General features: G+C 31.5%; 1 protein-coding gene across 1 annotated transcript in view; it reads left to right on the forward strand.

The window, feature by feature from the left end:
* Nucleotides 1-14,703: 14,703 nt before the first annotated feature.
* Nucleotides 14,704-23,178, forward strand: part of TRPC2 (Short transient receptor putative channel 2) — a gene marked incomplete at its 5' end in the record, with an annotated part of 91,728 nt that continues 83,253 nt past the window's right edge. Inside the window, one exon of the mRNA XM_012939972.3 lies at nt 14,704-15,396. Coding sequence (XP_012795426.2) covers nt 14,704-15,396 — 693 coding nt within the window. The remainder of the gene's footprint in view (nt 15,397-23,178) is intronic.

A 23,178-nucleotide genomic window follows, 5' to 3' on the forward strand; every position in this document is an offset into this window, starting at 1 on the left:
TGTTTATTGGTTATTGATTAACCTAAGTGCCAAGCTTCTAACAGTTCTCTGATGCTTTCAGAATTGCCTCTATCCAAGATTTCATCAGTTTCCCGGTCAAATGTATGTCCATGTCCGAATGCATTGATATAATCGAGGATGTGTCATGGCGTTTGACCGCTAATAAATGTTCGTGCAGGCGAAGATGAAGTAGGTGTCCACTTATTTCGATGTGGTGTGTTTTTGCACTTGGAATAGTTCACTCTTGTAGACGATGATCGGTTTTCACTTGTCATTTCGTCCCTTGGTTTGCAAAGGATTGATTGAAGTGAATTTATTGGTTTGTGTGCTGCATCTATACCAAAAGCCTTTAATAATCTCGTTGTAATTTCTGATATGCCTTTTGTATATGGTGTGATAATCCGTTTGTTGGTTTCTGTACATAATTTTGTTTCTACTGATTTGTATGGTTGATATTTTCTGATGAAGTTGATCGGATAGCTGTTTTTTTTTCAAAGATAGTCTTTATATTTTTGCTCTAGGTAAACACAATTCCAACTGGAATTAAGCAGCCAAGTGTTTTGTGAAAACGTACAGAGGTCCATCTCTGGACAAGTTGTGAGCTCACAATAAACGAAACATCTCTCCAGTGCTATCTGGTCTCAATCCATGAAGAATACCCTCTATTACCCAATTGGTATTTTGATATCTTTAATAAAGAAATTTTAAGTTTTTTATAATTTGGGCTAATTTATTCTTAACCGTTCAAATACCTTACATACTTAAATTTACAGTTTTTTTTCATAATCACAATAACTCCTAATTGTCAGCAGTATCATTCTAGAGAGTTTTCAATATTAATAAATTATTGTAGCGCCGATTTGTTTAAAACCTACTAGTGAGTGTGAAACATTATACAACTAAATTTTTTATTGGATAGTAGAAAACAGTTAGATTAAATATTAACTCAGTTGATTGTTATCAGATGGGTTTTGTGGATAATTTCAATGGTTAAGATCATGAGTCAGTTGAAGCTAGATCACCATGGAAAACCTGAAAGCACTGGATGGCTGTTTCGTCCTATTATGGGACTCCTCAGCAGTGCGCATCCACGACCTACTGGTTCCGCGCACGAGCACTTAACCACTAGACCACTGGAATCGCCAGTGTTAATGTCTAACTTCAACTAATCCACGAAATCGAGCAACACATCCACCATTGTCATCAGTGAGTTACTATCTCACAACAGCCCTGGTTGAACCCATCTGATATTAATCAACATATGCTCACTTGTGACTGCCTTCAAGAGTTATATCCTGGAGTTCTAGTGAGAAGCAGTGACCAATGGAGTTCAACTGAGTCTGTTGTGAGATAGTAACTCACTGATGACAATAATGGATGTGTCGCTCGATTTTGTGGATTAGTTAAAATAAGACATTAACACTGTCGTATGCTGGCCAACCCAGTGGTCTAGTGGTTAAGTGCTCTCGCGCAAAGCCAGTAGGTCCTGGGTTTGAATCTCACAGGGGGCGAGTTCGTGGATGCGCACTGTTGAGGAGTCCCACAATGGGACAAAACGGCCGTCTAGCGCTTCAGTTAATTGTGTTTAGAAGATTTGCAACCAAAATGTTCAAAACCTATATGTTTCACTAGAAATAATTATTGTTATATAACAATGAGGTTGTCTGAAATGTTTCACACAAATCAATATGATATGAAACTTTATATCAGGCACATTTTCTCAGTTAAATCAATAATGTACTTTAAAAAATATATTGATTAAATTTTGAGCCCGCTAGCAACAGATTAAAAGTGTTAGTATAATATTTAATCAGGAGGGTTAGTGACTAGACATATGAAAATAATTAAAAAAATGATAAACAATCGCTAGATAATAATTCCAGTACATGACACATTAAGTAATCTCATCACACAACAGATAGTCTAGAAAAAATTCCCCATGTTCTCTTTGTAAGCTTCAAAAACTATACACATTGAAATCTTTGGAAACTTTCTGAATTTATAGACTCCAAGGAAAACCTTTTCTATTCAGTTGATAAAATGCTGTATGTACTAATAAATTATTGTTTAAATGGCTACGGACCAAAGTCTATCAATAAGAATTTGCTATTTAAATATGTCAACCTTTCAAACATTTTGATCTTGTGTATAATGCTTAACATAACTCCGAAAAATCTGTTTAAATTTTAACGATGTCTAAAATAATTCATATTTACTTACTTACTTACGCCTGTTACTCCCAATGGAACATAGGACGCCGACCAGCATTCTCCAACCCACTCTGTCCTGGGCCTTTCTTTCCAGTTTTATCCAAGTTTTGTTCATTCTTTTCATGTCTGTTTCCATTTCTCAGCGTAATGTGTTCCTTGGTCTACCAAAATAATTCATAGTAGAATGAATATAAACATTTTTTTTAAAAATTATATAGTGTCATGACTTTAAAAAAAATTCAAATCTTATCTATTCAGTATAGGTTTGGACAACCGGGCAGTATCCTAGCCCACACACAAATCAAATGACCTTAGTGGCGCATATGTATTTGGTATCCATTTGTACCAATATTTATGTGTTCAAATAAATAATTAAATAAACAATAATAGGTTTGTGAAGATCGTTGAATTTTAATTGAGATCATGAACCGATCAATGTTAGACTACCATTAGAAACCTGAAAGTATTGGATGACCGTCTCGTCCTAGTATGAGACTCCCCAACATTGGGTATCGACGATCTCGTACGTAAGTATTATATCATAATGTTTATTTTCTAATTTTCTTAACTAATCAATGTAATCAATAAAAATTTATTATATTTATATATTATTAGTTTGAAATGATGTAACATGGTATTGTTGTTGTTTATTTCTCCATTTCATTAAGTCAACTAAAACTGTAAGGAGTCGTTTATAAACCACAAAATTATATCACTGTAATTCGATTGTGAACTTAGTTTTATTGAAGAAGAAAACTGTTTTAAATTTTGTACATTTTAATTTGTTTTAATATACATAAAGATTTACAGTAAGTAGTCCTTTTTTATTTTTGGTGCAGTTTTGTTCTCTGAGCTGGATGGTTTGGTCTCCAGCTCAGAGAACAAAACTGCACCAAAATCATCCACCTGAGCTACAAATCTTCTCCACCATCTCAGTCCCTTTTTATATTATGAGTTTAAAAGAGTATTTCTAACGATCTAATAATTTAGTTAATGTATTTAATTATTCCCTTTAAATAGAACTACCCTCGTTAATTGTTGTTAATTTCTGTCTATATGGAATAATGTCGGTTATATCAAGGTTAGTATATTGAAATAAAGTTGAACAATATGAATCGAAGATAAACAAGAATGAGAAGATACAAATAAAACAACATTAAGTGAATTTAATTGAAGATAGTTTAGTATGGGATGTATATTTATATTTTACAACATTTTTTTCATGTTCAAAGATCAATATTCGATAGTAAAACTATTTGTTTATCGGAATATAATTTTCTTTTTTCTGTTATAAATCAAATTAGTTTCCATATAAAGTAATAAAACTTAATATTATACATTATCATGATTATTAAATAGGTTGACATGATATGCAAAATTAAAAAAACCCAGGAAACAACAACCTTGAAACGTTACCCATTAGAATAGTTACTAAACAGGTGGATATTAATCTATTCACACCTGTTTAACCTTTATTGATGAAAATTTTGTATTCAATTTTATATATCATACTGTTTATCATGAAATTCTTTAAAAAGTAAGATACAATTATGAATTTTACTGATTTTAAGAAAAAAGTACAAACGTTATATATTAACTTGATTGAGGTTTACACATTGATTACATGCTTTGAAACCGTATTAGAATGATTAGTGGAATTTATATATTTGAAAGTTGTAAAAGTTGGTTAATCAATGGAATTAAACTTTGAAATAATTAAACATGACAATATACAATAAATATAACAAACGTACTAAGGAATGTATTCAAGATAAACTTCCACTGAGTATTCATGGAGAGTAGGGTAAGTTTTTTCATAAATGTATCAGTTATTTACCAGTTATTTCAAATGATGGCAATGTAATATTGTAAGATTTATTGAATTTAAGAATATGAACCAGAGGATTTTGAATTAATGACCGAAAACCTGGTGCACTCACTAACAGATGTAAGAGTTTATTAATTATTGGGACGGCTTCCGAGAACTACGATGGAGCCTCCAAGGGCCCTAAAGGAGACGAAGAGTTTCCATCCAATCAGAACATGATGGGACTTTTTAGAACATCAACCTAGCATGATACGAATAGAGAGTAGAATAACATGTCTCTTTCCGGATTAGCTGAATTATAATGTTGATAAAACAAACGCTAATATTTATATATACCCATGATTTTCTGTTTATTTTGGTTCTTACCTAACAAGCACTTCTCCAGGCTTCTTCTAGTTTGCGACTAAAAGGGTTCTATACATTCGAGTGCTGTAGTTGTATACCGTCAACAAAGTAGCGAACTTTTAACAGTATTGTAGTATTGCATTCCATATTTGGACATAAAACAAAAGATCATAGTTTCTCTTTATTTCCAGTAGTTTGCTGCATAGTGATAGTCTGACAAACAATTTCTGTGATTGAAACTCTAACTATTAAAAATAGATAAATTGTGGCTAGCAGTGAAAGCATGAACACGTGTTTCTTTCTATTTGGATCTCATCAAGTGAATATACCTACTTACAATACAACAACGGTATTATTCAACTATTTTTGTATGAAAATTCAAATGTCTAACTGTTGCAACAGTATTCTTATTACATATGTCAACTCTTATTGGGTTTTTTTCCTTTACTTAGAAGTGATTAGATACCTTATGAAATTTATTCTTAATTCTTTTTACAATTAAGTAATCATGACATAAATATGTTTATTGTTTCCTGTTCATTTTACATAGTTACATCATTTACATTAGTTTTTATAAAAAAGGTGTTTCATAACAAAATATTTTCATTATTCTACTTGTTTTATTTAGTGTCATTTCATCAGTAGTTATAAAGAATTACCTTGTTTTAGTAAAACATGGATTTTTTTCCACCAAAAAAAATTAATAAATTTAATAATCTTAATCAATGAATTGAGTTCTTTTCCCTAGTCGATTAACGTACGTAGTACTTGAAATTTAAAATTGTAATTATTGTAATGTCACCATAGTTACACCAAATTGCGATACTATGGATCATCGTCGAACAATCAGTTGAGTGGAACGCGTCACTGTACATCAAGTTCATTGATTATGAAAAGGCATTTGACAGTATAGATAGGAGGACATTATGGAAACTTCTTCGACACTACGGAGTTCCTGAGATTTTCAACATTATCCGGAACTCATAAGACGGACTACAGGGAAAGGAATCCATGAAGGACAGCTGACAGATGCATTACAAGTAAGCACAGGAGTCAAACAAGGCTGTCTTCTATCAACCAATATCAAAGTGAGAATCTTCAATATGAACGTCAAAACGGTTCTACTGTACAGAGCTGAAACTTGGAGAATTACAACAACAATCATTAAGAAGGTACAAGTATTAATAAATGGTTGTCTACGCAAAATACTCAACATCCATTCGTCGGATACCATCAGCAACAGCTTTCTGTGAGAGAGAACAAACCAACTTCCAGTTGAAGAGGAAATTAGGAAAAGACGATGGAGTTGGTGGATAGAACATACATTAAGGAAATCATCAAACTACATCACGAGGCAAGGCGTAACTTGGAATGGTGAAGGGAAGCAGAAAAGAGGAAGGCCAAAGAACACATTACGTTGGGAAATAGAAGCAGATATGGAAAGGATGAATAAAAAGTTGAAGGAGCTGGAAAGTATTGCTCAGTACAGGGTTGGATGGAGAATACTGGTGAGCGGCCTATCTCGTTCACGAGGAGTAACAGGCGTAAGTGAGTAAGTAAGTAAGCATTGTAATTACATTTTAAGCAAACAGTACATTTAATGTATAATTTGATCTTTTATCATATCAATATAGGGACATATATTTACAAAATGGTATTAATATAAGTGTAAGATGTTTCTTTGAACGATTATATTAGAGAGTAATCGACTCTTTGAGAGAAAAAAAGTACAGCAACAACACAAATATGAAAAGAGAACAATTTTAAAAAAATAAAGATATACACATAGAGAAGAACTTGAATGAAAGGAAAAAACGATACCAACTATTGGACTATTTAAATAAAATCCTTTTTTTCAATACTTCTTTATGTCTTATCCATTCGAAAGTTAATGACAATAAAAACGACAATAAAATAATAAATGAAAATTAAATCAATAAAGATACCATTTTTTGTTTGTCTGTAATTAGTTAAGCAACAAATTTTTATACACCATAGTAACTATATTAATAAAATTTAAATAAATAATCATTTCAAGTTATCACTTTCTGATTACATAATAGACAATATATAGATTTTACATTAATTTACTTTATTTTAATTCTTTCTTTTCTTTTTCTTTTTTCTTCGTTAATTATTATTTATATTTCAACTTTGAATCAATTTTATTCTGAATCTATTCAATGTAATACAGTAATTAAGTATGATTTTATTCACTCGAATCATTTTCTCTATTTTATATTAAAAGGTTGTTTTATTTTATTTTAAGAAAATTTAAGATTATTATTTTCTCACTGATTGAAATTATGAGTCAATTGAAGCTAGATCACCATGGGAAACCTGAAAGCACTGGATGGCCGTTCCGTCCTAGTATGTGACTCCTCAGCAGTGCGCATCCACGATCCCGCACCCCGCGTGATTCGAACACAGAACCTATCAGTCTCGCGCCAGGCATTATTTTTTGTTACTTTTTTTCAAGTTTTAAAAACTCGATGAATTATTATAATACATAGTTTCATTAAATTATCTTTTATGAATATTACGTAACCTTTAGTAGATTTTACTTGATAAAAAAATAAACATTTTGTTACTTTCAGTTTTTCCATTTATATTCTTAGTTAATAGTTAAGATCATGAGTTAATTAGAGCTAGACTATCATGGAAAACCTGGAAGCACTGGACAGTCGTTTCATCCCAGTATGAGACTTCTCAGCGATACATATCCACGATTCCGCCTTGTGAAATTCGAAGTTAGATATTAACACGGTTGGATGACGACTCAGTTTGTTTAGAGGTTAGGCTTTCTCATGCAAGACTGGTAGGTTTGTGGCTTTGAAGCCCGCGAGGCGGGATCTTGGATGCTCACAGTTGAGGAGTCTCATACTAGGACCAAGCGGCCGTCCAGTGCTTCTAGGCTTTCCATAGTAGTTTAGCTTGAATTGACTTATGAATTCAACTAGTAATTTACTATAATATCCACAAAACCCCTCTCTGACTTCTATTATTATTTACTTGAATAATGGTTTGTCATTCGTTGTTGTTTTCTTACATTAGAAAATAAACAATTTATAGATTTCCGACGACAAAAACGATCATTAATGTTTAGTTTTCCGACCAGTTTTATTAATTGTATTGGGAATAGTGTTAATCTTCTTTAAACATTGTAGTAATTACATACGTTCATCTGTAATGTGAATTTGTTACGTTCTCAAATAAATAACAGTCCATTAGTTTTGAATTCAATTAAAAATTATAATTATAAAATGTAACAAAACAAATAAGTATTCCGCTGGTTGAAATCATGAGTCAATTGAAGCTAAACCATCATGGGAAACCTGGAAGCATTGGACGGCTATTTCGTCCGAGTATGAGAGCAGTGCGCATTCACGATCCCGCACCCCACGAGACCCAAGACCTATCAGTCCTGCACCAAGCGCTTAACCAACTAGACCACTGAGCTCGCCGGCATCCAATGGTGTTAATGTCTAACTTCAACCAATCCACGAAGTTGCACCACCGTACACCATTGTCTTCAGTGAGTTACTATCTCACAACAGACCTGGTTGAAATCCACTGGTCATTGCTACTCACTAGAACTCCAGGAGTATCTCTTGAATTCAGTCACTAGTGAGCAGATGATTATTATCAGAAGGGGTTTTGTGGAGATTTCAACCGGTGAAATTTCTAAAATCTCCACAAAACCCCTTCTGAAAATAGTTATTCAACGATAAATTATATCATTTTCACTAAGAAACTTGCAGAATAATCATTTCAGTACGTCGGAATCCGTGGATGGTTTTTGTGAGTCGACTTCAAACAAATATACGAATGAAGATTCGTATCTCATAGTTTTTAAATATTGTCTATAGTGCAAAATAACTGAAAATACTTCATCTTAACTGTAAATCTATTCATCATCTATGTAATATCATTTAATGCTTGAAAATTAGAATACTTTTATATTTAGTGAAATGATTTTTAGGTTAGATTTAGTTTAGGATTCTTATTAGAACGAAATTTACTTTAGTAAATTTGTTATCACTAAATATATATATATATATATATATATATATATATATATATAGAGAGAGAGAGAGAGAGAGACTATAAAATATAATTTAACTTCAGAATAATTTTTAATCTTGAGATGGTAAAAACAAATTTCTGCTCACGTGATTGTTGTCTAACTCTTTAGTTTTTTGAAGAGAAAGACAACAACAGGTTAAAGTTCAACAATAAGTAATCAAGATCGAGTTCAACGGAACAAGCTGTGAGTCATATTTGAAGAAATTCAAACAATTGACTTCCACCTGAAGTATGTGCTAATGATGTTGTTCAGAAGAATGATGAAAACTTCATAACCAAACCAAGCAACTCAGAGAATAAAACTCCATCCAAACTTTTAATATCAGTTATTAAGGTCGACTTTTTTAGAATAGATGAAGAGGTTTGGTGGTTACGCTTTTTTTAGCTGAACAATCCTACTTAGATGCTTTCATTGTCATCCTGCACGATATTTCAAATTGCTATCTTAGATACATATTAAGTGGTAGTACTACTTCTATGTGTAAGATTAAACGTGTTGTGAACATTTGAGTCCCGACTGACTAAATTACTAAGTTGATTTTCACCTATACGATCGCTTGACTTTTGTACACTAGTTTGATGTACTTCATTTGTCGAAATCTTGTTTGATTATAGAAGGAGATGAATTCTTGATTTCTGTAGATTAGAATATTGCTGGATTTTTATTGAACAAAATGTTAAGAAAGGCAAGACCATTTCATCGAAAATGAAACTTTCTACTGCATTTTATCGTTTTCTTTAAACTGTTTACCATATAGACACAATGTTACATCTTGTGCTTTGATTTAAAACTTCATTCAAAAAATTTAAAAAATTATTTTTTCAAATGAATGTTTTTTAAAACTACAAATTATATTCAATTTGAACAGTCAATAATCAGTAAAGGGAGTTGTAGATATTGTGGTATTTTCACAGTTGAAAGCCATCTAAGCTAGACCACCATTGGAAACCTGGAAACACTGGACGGCTGTTTCGTCCTGGTACGGGATTCCTCAGCAGTGCACAACCGCGATCCCTCCCGTGGGAATAGAACCCAAGACCTTCGGTCTCTCGCACAAACGCTTAAACTCTAGACCATTGCGCCGGCGTCTAACGGTGTTGATGTCTGACTTCAATTGACTCATGATCTTGCGCGACCCGTCATTCACAAACTGAGATGGATAACTACCTCACGCTCGACAATAATCATTTTTAAAAAACATCACAATAATTATAAAACTATATTTATTATTGCTAATAGAATATGTCTTTATCCCATCGGTTTTAATCGTTTGATACTTGTTCCCTAGAACTATGTACCATTTTTGAATAAAGGATCTGAATGACAAAGTTATTATATCGTGTTTCATGTATTCAACATTAGTTTGACTCTAAAAAGATATCACGCTATGTGATTTTGTTGATAATTAAAAATGCCACATTTTGCTTGGAAGAAGCCCTTTAATTAAATATGGTGAAGTAATCACTTGTTTTTGACCCTATGAACTCTTATTACAATCAATGTTGTTGAATGTTCTTTTATATAAGGTATATATTTACAATATTCAGTATACTTAATTTATTTGCACCCTTGCTATACTATACCGATGTGTTTTCAATATAACTTTCCACTAAACCCTTTCATGTAAGTAATTTAAATCCATTGTGTAATTATGTTTTAAAATATCACAAGTTGTAAGCAACTAACGAGAACCAAACGAAGTAAAATGAATTCATGCTATTCTTCTAGAATCTTCGTTCTTTCTCTCTACAAATACTAAGTATTTAGTTTGGTTGGTACTGATAATTACGATTTAAAAATATAGTCGAGAATAAACAGCTTTTTCTCGATAACATTTATATATGGTTGGATTAATTGCTCTTGTCAATACATTTTATTTGTCGTGTATTGTACATGTATATCTGGAGGATAAAAATCGCATGCTGACAGTCATTGTAAGTGGCATGACCAATAAATAAACAGCAAAGTATCAAATACATAAAGAAATGTATGAAAAATTAGAAAACCTTATAAAAACCTGTTTGTGCTTGTTTATTAAAATAATGTATTGAAGTGAATAGTTATTTTCAGATTAATCGTTTCGCTGTCGAATATCAGTGATGTAGGGATGATATAAAGCTAGAAAACGTATTGGCTTTCTGTGTTTATGAATGCTCTTAATGTGTGCTGTTACTTGGACTCTTTAACCGCTGATTCACTGTTTGAATCACTGATGAAGAAATAAATGTTTAGTGGGGGCCTTAATTTTGACGTCGATTAGATTGGACGATGTTATTGATGGACTCACCACTTCAGTGGACCGATGTCTGAGTTTAGTTGGATCGTATGAATGATTGCTGTCGAAATATATATATCGTCAATACTCGTATATAATCATCGACTTAGATCGCGTAAGTGAATAGCGGAATTAAATAAATCAGATACGAGAATGGATTTTCGAATACATATATTTTGTACACTCATTGATCTGGGCAGGCAAACGGAGGGACGAAACAAAGGAAGCGAAGTGACGAGCAATGGACAAGACAGTGAGCCTACTCGATTCAATCAAGCGTTAATCGATATTTATAGTCACACAGATATAGGTTACAAAAATGTCATGAGTAGGATAAGAAGTGTACACACACATACCCTCATATAAATACAGTCAGGCTTGATAAGTGAATAATTAACAAGGTCAAAACGTGACTCAAAAAGAATGGATAAATTAGCCTATTCGGAAGCTAAAAAATTGTGTGGGCTTAACACTGTTAACCGATACTACAAACGTTTTAAAAACCGTCTATGATCAGTTTCCTAACATTAGAAAAATATGAAAACAACAAAATGTGAAAAGACGAGAATACTTAACATACTGACTTCTGCAAAAGTCCCAAGCTATAGAAATTTATCAGTAACAATTTCATTGCTAAAAATAGAAAATATTCTAACACAAGTAAATTCTATGTAGTTTCAATATTATAAAGTGAATTTTTTATGAGTTCAGTTTGGTCGTTTCTTGGAAATTGACCTCATGATAACTGGTTTATCTTCATTAAATTTTGATGCAAGTTAGATATAATTTTGAAAATTTCTCTTTATATATGAAGAGAATTTATATTCTTTATATTATTAAAATTTTTAACGTGTAATCATATCTAAAATAAATGAGTACTGAAATTGTGATACATATTAATGTACGTTACTAAAACAGTCAAGAAAGATATTTCATAGACCGATCAATGTTAGACCACTATTGAAAACCTAGAAGCACTGGACGATCAATTGGTCCTAGTATGGTGGGACTCGTCATCAGTGCGCATCCACGACTCCGCGCGTGAGACCGAAGGTGCTCTAGACCATTGAGATAACATTCAAGGCTGTTAATGACTAAATTCGAGAGATAATTCTTGGAGTGATCAGTGGAGTTCAGCCGTGTCGAGTGTGAGACAGTTATCCACTGAGGACAATGGAAGATGGTCGCACAATATCGTGGATTGTTTAAAGTTAGACATTAACACCGTTGGATGCCGAATCATTGGTTTAGAGATCAAACGATTGCGCGTGAGACCGAAGATTCTAGGTTTGAATCCTACGCGGGTGATCGTGGATGCGCACTGATGAGTAGTCTTATACTGTGACGAAACGGCCGTTCAGTGCTTCTGAATTTTCAATGGTGCTCTAAACTTGATTGATTCATGATCGCAATCAAAAGGTTAAGTGTGTAAGTATACTACTAATTTGAATTTCAGTAACGAAATATTTAAATTTTGTATCCTATAAAGCCAAAAATCAATAAATAATACAAGTGTTGCTTTATATACTTTCCAAAGTAAGTGATTTTGAACTCTATCACAGATATAATTTGTTGATCATAAACTTTTTTCGAAGCAGATTTAATTTATTTTTATGAAGTTGAATGTTTTTTAACCACTGGTAAAATGTAATTTTACGATGATGAAGAATATGTGTAGCCGGAAATGAAGATTTTGAAGATGTTTTGTCCACGATAGAACAATCCTACTCATTAATTAAACACAATCTTTCTAGGTATCCATGCTAAGGTGAAACTTGATATTTTCAAATAAAATGAGTATTCAGTAGAAAGTTAACAATGAATATAGAAGTTGTGATATCACAATGAGTAGAAAAGTGTATTTTTGATATTTAGTGACTGAATCTAAACCACTTCTTCAGAGTAAATAAATAACCAAAATAAAATTAACACAAGTTTAAATAGTACATAGGAAGTAGTCGTGAATAGTATAATTATTACTAAAATGATTTATTAGATGAACTTGATTTCTAGATATACGTTTATTTACTTGGCTTTAGAATACTTCATAAGCATAAAAGAGACTAAGTTTTAACCTGCAACTTAATTTTAAAACTTCAAATGCTTTAATTGTTTAGTTATCAATCCATCAATTTAGTATGAATGGTCTATAATAGTTACAAACTTTAGTTTTAACAGTAATAATACAATGTTTCATCTGCTTATCAAATATGTACCTCCAAACATGTATATAGATATACATAATTTCACTAAAATTAGTTTATACGAATATCCGTCAAGATTGGAACGACGTTTAACCTCTTATACCACTGAGCCGGCATCCAATGGAGTTAGTGTCTAACAACAACCAATCCACGAAATTGCGCGATCATCTTCCATTGTACTGAGATAGATACCAGTCACTACCCGACACGGATTAGCTCCACTGGTCACAGCTTCTGTGTTTTTGATTATTACCCTGAAGAATTCCAGACAAGTTAGCTGGATGAAACGTTGGAATTATTTAAAAATTTCAATCGCTAAGGTTATTTCAAATAATAATTTTCATATATAATCACTTAAATTAAGTTGATATCTGATCTTCATTTATTAACATTTACCACTATTAATCGTTTAATAGTCTATATTAAATAAATAAATAATATAAATTTTAAATAAGTCTTAGATAATAACTATACATTTTCGACTATTCTTTCATGATCATTCAGACCTATTACTTAATTACTTACTTACTTACGCCTGTAACTCCTCGTGAATGAGCACAGGCCGCTCACCAGCATTCGCCATCCAATCCTGTCCTGGGCAAACCTTTCCAGCTCCTTCCATTTGTCATTCATCCTTTTCATATCTGCTTTGATTTCCCGATGTAACGTGTTCTTTGGCCTTCCTTCAGGATTACAGGTTAGGGCTTGTCTCGTGATGCAATTTGACGAGTTGTGTAGTGTATGTTCTATCCACCAACTCCATCGTCTTTCCTAATTTCCTCTTCAAGTGGAAGCTGGTTTGTTCTCTCCCACAGAAAGCTGTTGCTGATGGTATCCGGTCAATGGATGTTGACTATCTTGCGTAGACAGCTATTTATAAATACTTGCGCCTTCTTGATGGTAGTTATTGTAATTCTCCAAGTTTCAGCTCCGTACAGTTGAACTGCCTTGACGTTCGCATTGAAGATTCTCACCTTGATATTGGTTGATAGACGGTTGTTTTGAGCTCCATATGTTCTTCAACTGCTTTGTTAATACTCGCCTTTACGTCTGCATCTGATCCTCCTTGTTCATCGATGACGCTTCCCAGGTATGTGAAGGATTCTACATTTTCTAGAGGTTCGCCATCAAGAGTGGTTGGATTGCTGTTCTCCGTGTTGTATTTGAGGACCTTGGTTTTCTCCTTGTGCATGTTGAGGCCTACTGATACAGAGACTGCTGCTACACCGGCTGTCTTTATCTGCATTTGTTCATGTGTATGCACCTGTAGCTCTTCTAGAGTTACGGCCGGCCCCAATTGTAGGTAAAGCAGGAGGGTTGTGCATGGGGTTAGCGTCCCCATCCCGTAGAAAACTAACTCGCTAATAAAACGCTTACCAGAAAAAACAATTCAAACCTATAACTGTGTAATTTATTTAGATTTCATTCTATTGTTTTCTGATTGGTTAAAAAGAAATACAAATATTCTTCCTCTTTAATATGTCTCTTTAAAATGAATATTAGTTATGAAGTTGAATATTTACTATACTTAATTCCTTTGGAATATTCTGTATTTAATTAAAACATTTCATTTAAACAAATAGAATTGAATGATTTGTATTTTACAATTGACTGTGGAACATCATTTTGGAAATAAAAACAAAAATCTCAGGTTGTGGATCAATTTCTGATTTTTGATCTTATTCAAAATTTACAAAATCATTAAAATATGGTGATAGAACATGAAGGAATAATGAAAAAAAAATCCATATAAAATGAATGTCCCAGTGAATTATGATGGTGCAGTTGTGGGTTTAGCTAGACGATCTACTTTATTTCCATTTACAACACCATTACCAGGAATATCAACAGCAGCTGTACAATTAGAACACTTAATAGGAAGAAATAAAAAGTGGACATCAGCTGGTTGGAAATTAAGTTGTGAGTCAGGATTAGTATTTCGAACTCATTTACAAGATAAAGAATATGTCTATTTAAATGCAGCAGAGTTTGGTGAACTTGAAGTTGTTCGAGATTTATTGGATGATATAAAACTTGATGTAAACTGTGTAGATTATATGGGACGTAATGCTTTATTACTGGCAATGAAAAATGAAAATCTTGATTTAGTGGAACTATTAGTGAATAGGTTAGATTTTTATGCTGTTGAAGATGCTTTATTAAATGCGATAAGCCAACAAAAAAATCATTTAGTTAAACTAATTGTTGATCATCCACAATATATTAGAATGGAAAAACAATGCAAAAGTAAAGTGTCCGGACCATCAAGTGGAACAAATAATCGTGGTAAACGATCTCAGTTCTCCTCAGATATTTCACCTTTAATGCTTGCAGCACATATTAACAATCATGAAATTATTCAATTATTACTAGATAGAGGGTTAAAACTAGAAATGCCACATGATCGTGCATGTTCCTGTCTGGAGTGTGAAACTATTCGTGCTGAAGTAGGTGTTTGTTAAAATGTTAATATATCTTTTGTTTATTATCTAAAACTGTTATATTTCTGATATATACAGATATATTGTTGAATGCAAATTACATCATAGAACAATTTTATTTAGATAACTATTAATCATCAAGTAACAATAGACAAGTATCACTCATAGAATTCAACGATGGTTGAATAGTCTTTTATTAACTGAATTTGGAAAGTAAATCAGTAAATCTCAATTACTCAAAAACTTTCTTGCCTAGAGGTTTACAGGTTTGATTTCTGCAAGATTATGAAATGGAACCCTTGAGAACTTATATACTGGTATTAAACGGATGTCTTACTGTCCCATATTTCCAATGGCTTCTCCTATATGTATATTAAATTCTACATACATGTAACTAAATTCAGCTTTTTTAAAGTAAATGTATATGACCGCTAAGTAGCGAGGAAATATTAATCGTACAACATATTTCAACTGTTGGTACTTTATCGTATCTGTAGTGTTAAACATAGAATGTTACTCATGAGAAAGTAATTTTAATGTTTATATTGGATAACTAAATATTTACTTTTGTAAGAAACTATGATTTATCTTTGGCCACTAATAGATCTATACAATAAACAGATATTTGTTTTTATAATATTAACTGTCAGAGAGAAAACTTAGGTTTTCCACAATACATTTCTAGTGTATTTCAACATTGTAAATCTGAATGAAAATTTTTGTTTTTGTTTTAACGATGTTGTGAAAGTCATATTTCAAAATGATTCACTTGTCAAATATAAATAAGGTATATATCTAACCGATGAAATTAAATGTTATTTATACAAATTATATGTCGATGAATAAAAAACTTACTTGCTTACTTTTGTTACCCTTCATGAAAGAGCATAGGTTGCTTACCAGAATTCTCCATCCAACTTTGTCCTGGCCAATCCTTTACAGTAGTTTCCAGTTGTTATTCATATTTTTTATGTCTGCTTTTCATTCCCGAAGTAGTGTCGTCTTCGTCGTTTAACTTTTTCGTTTCTATTCACGGTTCCAAGTTAGCCCTTGCATCGTTATTCAGTTTGGCGATTTCCGCAGTGTATTTCCTATATACTTCCAACATCTTTTCCTAGTTTCCTCGCCAGCTGGAATGTGATTTGTTCACTCCCACAGTAGGTTGTTGCTGATGGTATCCGGCCAAAGAACACTGAGTATCTTTCATAGACAATTGTTTACAAATACTTGTAATATTTTGACGATGGTTGTGGTAGTTTTCGTAGTTTCAGCTGCATACAGTACAACTATCTCGACATTCATATTCAAGATTCTGATCAAAAGAGGGTACCCATAATTGCTTCAATGGATCATATATTAGACTTAGAGGTTGTTGTTGTTTTTTGCACAAGTGAAATGCATCTTGTTAAGTTTTTACAACAGAGTTGGGATCATCTAACATACAAAGCCTAAAATAACCCTTGACGAAATCAATTAAATACAGTTAACAGCCTTTCAGTTGTTTCTAATACTATATTTAGTGGCTTGTATTTGACAATTTGTAAATAATGATGAAGTAATGTGCAATAAATCATAATAACTTTTCAAGTTATTTAACACTGAAAGTGCATTAAAGCTTGAGTTGGAAACTGGTTAAAAGATGAACTTTTAATAGATGAATAGTCTTAGCTTAATGCATAATTATGGGGAAAGAAAGCTAAATAAGCCATCTCTGTTGACTTTTACCCGTATTTTATGACTTCACTGAACATAATGATGATATTATAATGCTTATATACTTGTGTACAAACTTAACTTACAATTACCCTAATCAATGTAACAAAATATATACATATGTAAGGACATCGGATTTAGCAAGTTTGTGTTACTGTCCAAGATTTACAATTATGAGGTATTGATTCTTATGAAAAGAGAAATAATTCTCTAAGTTATGTTTTAAACTGAATAATTTAATTGCACAATACCTAACTCCTATATATTTGTTATAATTAAATGATCGCAGAAAATTTCAGCCCCAGTTCATTAGGGACATTTTCAATCAAATTAATATAAGTCTTTATTATATTTTGACTACTTATAGTAAAGTAAAAATATCATAGTTAACTACCATGTACTCAACAGGGTTACATAAACTAATGATCAATTTTATTGTATGGTCATTTTATAACTATCGAAATTGATTGGAAAACATGGAGAAAACTGAGGTTGGCAAAATACAAAATAGAAAACAATAACTAATAGCAGATGGAAATTTTGTGTATCCTCCAAAGACCCTACAATTAATTTAATCAAATACATTTATCTACTTATCGATTTAACTAACCTTCGATGATTAGATAATGAATATCACATATGGTCAAAATTGGGAAAATATAAAAATGAATTTTGATCTGAATTATAGAAAAAAAACGATTACGACTTGTAATACTTTCTGAACTTCATAATGAATATAAAGGATAATGGACTGTAAAACTGTCTTGGTAAAATAAAACAAACATCATATTCAACGAGATTCTCACTAACTTTAACCATGATCAAGTGGTTTTATTCTATACTGACACCTCTATATTTTTAAGTGAATACGTTGGACTCCTGACTTCCACTGAAATATGTTTTGGTATAACTAAGAAGTGCACAAAAAAATCATGATTACTTCTCTTTTTTTTGTCTAAACTTAAAAGATTGTTTTTACACAATAATGAATTGAGTTATTACTTAACAAATGATAGAAACAACTTAAAGACTGGAAGCAGAACTAAAATGAGATGTTGACTGCAAACTTTCCTAAGCTTTCAATTAATAATGTGTCAGAAACCGTCAATGTACCTTTGAAATCAGTATTTCATTTTGACTTCATTCCGAAATTTGGAGTAAGGTTCGATACCTGTGATAGCATAAAGAAAGATTTGTTTATGTTCATATTAGCTGAAATGGATAGTGATTCAAATTGTCGTTCTCATCTTATGAAACTGAACTCCATTGAAGATATCCAATGTGTCAATTCTTTTTTCTTCCTGGAAATGTTCACTGAATTTAAAATTTTATAAAACGGCTAGCATTTTTCAAAAAGTGTTTGATGAAGAGTCATTAGTGTTCAGTACTGTTTTTAGTAATATTTTGTCCCTCAACGAATTCAATGTTAATTGTTAAAGTTTATCAGATGAGATGACTCATGCAAACATCTAACACTAGCTTCAATAAATCAAATTCAGTTTAACCGCTTCATATTTGTATGCAGCATACAACTCCATAGGTAACGGATATCAGATATGAAGTAAGAAATATCATTATTTTCTCAAGATTTGAAAGTATTATACAAAAATCTTATAAACTGAATGCTAAATGTAAAAGTTTATCGAAGATGAAAATTGTATGTAAGTGTTCAGAATGTTTTTGTCGTCAAAATAACCCATTACATCTACTTATTTAAAGGAAACGACATATCCAAGGTGTTTTTACTAGTCTTCAGAAGTATAAAACTCATTGTTTTTCTCCTTCATATTTTAAACATAAATGTATAGAATGTCAATAAGCAGAATGTTAATCTCGATTTGATAAGAAGACCGATTTTATTTGTTCATTTACAAAAAGTCAAGCCAGTTTCCTTCATTTTATCGATATGAATAAAACAGGAAAAACCTAATAAATAAATATAATCCAGGAGGTTTGTCAAAATGTTGGTGTTATCAAGGACAATCACAAATCAAACTGATGAATTAGATTCTAAACGTTATTCAGTTTAATTTATTCAAATTTGACTATTGGTTAATGTACACATTTGTATAGGAAATCAGCGTACTCAAATGTAGCTTTGATCCATTTTTAATCCAGAATAAATCTTTGTTTGGTTCTATCTTTTCCTTCTCCATTACATCAAACCATATAAACTTTTGTTCAGTTGTAACAAGATGGAATACAGTCATTTAAATAGTGATGTCATTTCAGATAAGTTCTAAATGATAAAATTATGTTACTTGTTGTCATTTTCATCATCTACATGAACAGTAATTAGGTTTGACTGAAAAGCGTAGTTCATCAAAATAAATACTTTCATAACTGAATCTCAAAAGGACAAACACTGAATTGTCTCATGAAGAGAGGAGAGTATGATTCAACTGGGCGTAAATTGATAATAGAAAAAGAGCATCGGAAAGGTTATTTCACAATTCATTACAAAATCACTCAGATATTCACTGACCAAATATAATAAAGCAAGAGCTAGTTACAAGTTGAACTGTTCATGCATCCATCAAACCGGTAGATTTTCTAGGCACAATTTGATGTTTAGCTTCTGTTGACGTAGCTGAGAATTCTATATTGTATTAAACATATAATATTGAATAAATCCATGGATAAAAATGATAAACAGTCATTCATTCTGTTGATTAATTTTTAGGCATCTAACCAAGCCTTACCTAGAATAGATATGTGCTTCGTTGTGTGGCAGGTAATAACTGCACATTTCATATGAAAGCATGGTATATATTTTGATACACGATAATCGGTACAGTTTTGATTAGTCTTGTGGTTAATTGTCTTCTCTTTTCTGAATGTTAAAAAAGTCACTACCTAGATTTCAATGTCCTTGATACGTTTTACACATTCGAATTCCGTTCCACTAAGTTACTGAAAGTAAACTCTAGAATATACTGTCTTGACCTTGAATGAGTTTTTTATTATTTAAAACTCTACTTAAATAGCTCACCATAAAAAAACACAGATACTGACTCATTTTATACACAATTACAGTGTCCCTACAGCTTATCAATATTAATTTGATTTTATTCACTTACATTTCCTATCATCCAAACCTATACTCAATCCTTAATATAGTAATTTTAAAACAAAAGTTATTTCCAACTTCTGACATTAGAATCCCTAGCCTTATGCCAGTTCCTCTTTAGCTGTTCTCCCTTTTGAGATGCCTGTATTTTGATGAACTGATAGAAATCTATTCAGTAATACAATGTATTCTTTTGAATGTATCAAAGTCACATAGTTTGTAAACTATTATTTTATCTACAACTTTCCCGTTGACTTTATTAAAAAGTTAAATATTTACTCTTGTACATTAATTATTAGCTATGATAGTCATCGCTTTTTAGTCATGAACATCAAACTTAGGGATAGATTCTTAAGCATTGGCCAAATATATCTGGGATCTGAACCACAATATGTTTTCTAAACAATTGGACAAATAAAATGTACATTTTTTTTGTCAATATTTTAAGACTTCTTATTTTTAAATGGCAAAAACGAATTGTAAAAGCATTCTTCAATTCATGTACTTCTGTGAAGTTTCCCATGACGTCTATCTGATAATAATGTCTTCAGAACAAAAGTTTCCCAAAAGCATTACACTTGTTCATTCAGAATCATTTTGAAATGAATGTTAATATAAGACAAAATAAAATCTTATCATAAATCATTGTTTATTACTAAAATGAAATACAAATGAGAACTGTTCCATTCTTTGTTGTACAAATAATTCGTTGATGTAATCTGTCACATAATGTAAATACAAACTGTTTTAGTTGGGTTTTTTTATTATTTGATTCATATGTCAAATGAGATAAAAACTTTTCCGTTTTCACACAGGATTATCCCGATTATTTATATTATATAATATGTGGTCGACTGTTTCTCATTGATGTATCTCGTGTAACTACAATCTTTATTTGGATTAATGACGTGATGTACCCCAAGAGATAAAACAACTAGTTAGTGAATGAAAGAATTTTTTTCTAGTCAAATGTCATATATACAAAAAAGAATATATAAACATAGATTTTAGAACTATATACCACCATTGGAAATTTAAAACTATACTATTTTGGCTAGTCACACTACTTTCCTACGCAATTAAACTAAACTACTTTGACTATTGTTATTTTTAAGTATAATAAAAAACATTTCATAGTGACTACTTTGAATAAAGAGAAGTCCCTATCTAGTTTTTATTATGAAATGACATTAATTCATAAACTTTTCAAAACATATCTTAATAAAAGATAAATCCTTCAAAACTGAAAAAAGGAGAAAACAAAAGAAAACATAAACGGGCCTCATTTTTGATGGTAAATAAAGTCCAGTTATCATGTGATAATATGTATATAAATTACATTGGATAAATTTCTCTATGTATAAGTCTTTTCTATCTTCATTGTTTAAATGTAAGATATTCAAATGATCGTAACTACATCTGAGTTACCTTTATTTGTTTAAACTTTTCCTAGAAAGATAATAATACTAGAAAGGGTTTTGTGGAGATTGTAGTCATTTCAATAGTTGAAATCATGAGTCAATTGAAGCTAGACCACCATTAAAAAAAAACTTGGAAGCACTAGATGATCGTTTCGTTCTATTGTGCTTCCAGGGATTTTCATGATGATCTAGCTTCAATTGACTCATGATTTCAACGATTGAAAATATTAATACGTTATCAACAAGCTTTTTATTTATTTAATTTGGAAATTATTTCATAAGAATATAAACTGATTATTCTTTGAACTACAAGAATACAGCCGTCCACATATATTTACCAAGAATCTACTAAATAAAACTGATTCTAAAAGATCCCTGAATTCTTGAATTTGAATGAAATGAAATATGAATTAAAATCGGAAAATGTAAAAATTAGGTCGAATTACCGACAATTACAAAGAAAATTTATTGTAAACTTTTCTCTATTTACACTAGAAGTGTACTTAGTTATTTATTATTCGTTTATTAGTGTACATGTTATGCCTGTAAGAGTTGTAATTTCTATTTTCGATTCATAGTTGAAATTAATGAAATTATGTCAATTTTATTGAGGTCCTATAATTAACAGATTTTGATTGAGTTCATGGATGGGTCAATGCACATTGCCGATGAGTTGCATACTAAGACAAAACGGTCATCCAATACTTTCAGGCTTTTAATGGATGGTCTAACAATAATCCATTCATGATGTCAGTCAAAATTCGAGAATTCCCTCAACCCTATAATGAAAGTTATTAGATTATAGAAAAGTAGAATATTGATTGAAATTTCCCTAATATACACTAAAACACATTATTCTAAGAGAAACGATAAATTATCTGATGAATTTTCATCTTTTAAAGAAAGATCTTCAGTGTTGAATTTTTTCAACTTGAATATACCCATTAAATAATAGAATAATAATTGTAATGAACTAATTCTTTTAAGCGAGTTTATTTGTTAGGTTATACAATCGTATGTGCTTAGATATTTTAAATTATGTCTAAATACAAATTGTATGTTTGTCAAGATAACAATGGAATAAGGGAATTAAATTAGATAGTCATGTAGGGGAATTTATGAAACTTAAAAAAATATTTAACCACAATGGGGATTTGTGTCGATTGTAGCAATTTTTACAGTTGAATTCACGAGTCAATCTAAGCAAGACCACCATTAGAAAATCGGAAGCACCAGATGACCATTTCGTCCTAGTACGACACTTATCAGCTGTGCACTTCCACTATACTTCACGCAAAAATCAAACACAAGACCTTCAGGCTCACACGTAAATGATGAAACTCTAGAACATTGAACCAGATTAGTCGTGAATTCAACTGTAAAAATACTAAAATATCCACAAATTTCCATACTGACAATAATGTGCTCATCAACGCCTAGCTTCAGGATGTTACTCCTCAAGTTTTAGTGGGAAGCCGTGACCAATGGAGTCCAGTCCGCCTGGAATGCAGACAGTAATCCACCTCATGCAATGGGTGAAAGGATGCACAAGATCATGGACCGACCAATGTCGGACACGAACAC

This window comes from Schistosoma haematobium, chromosome ZW, assembly GCF_000699445.3.
Source record: "Schistosoma haematobium chromosome ZW, whole genome shotgun sequence".
In the NCBI taxonomy this organism is placed as follows: Eukaryota; Metazoa; Platyhelminthes; class Trematoda; order Strigeidida; family Schistosomatidae; genus Schistosoma; species Schistosoma haematobium.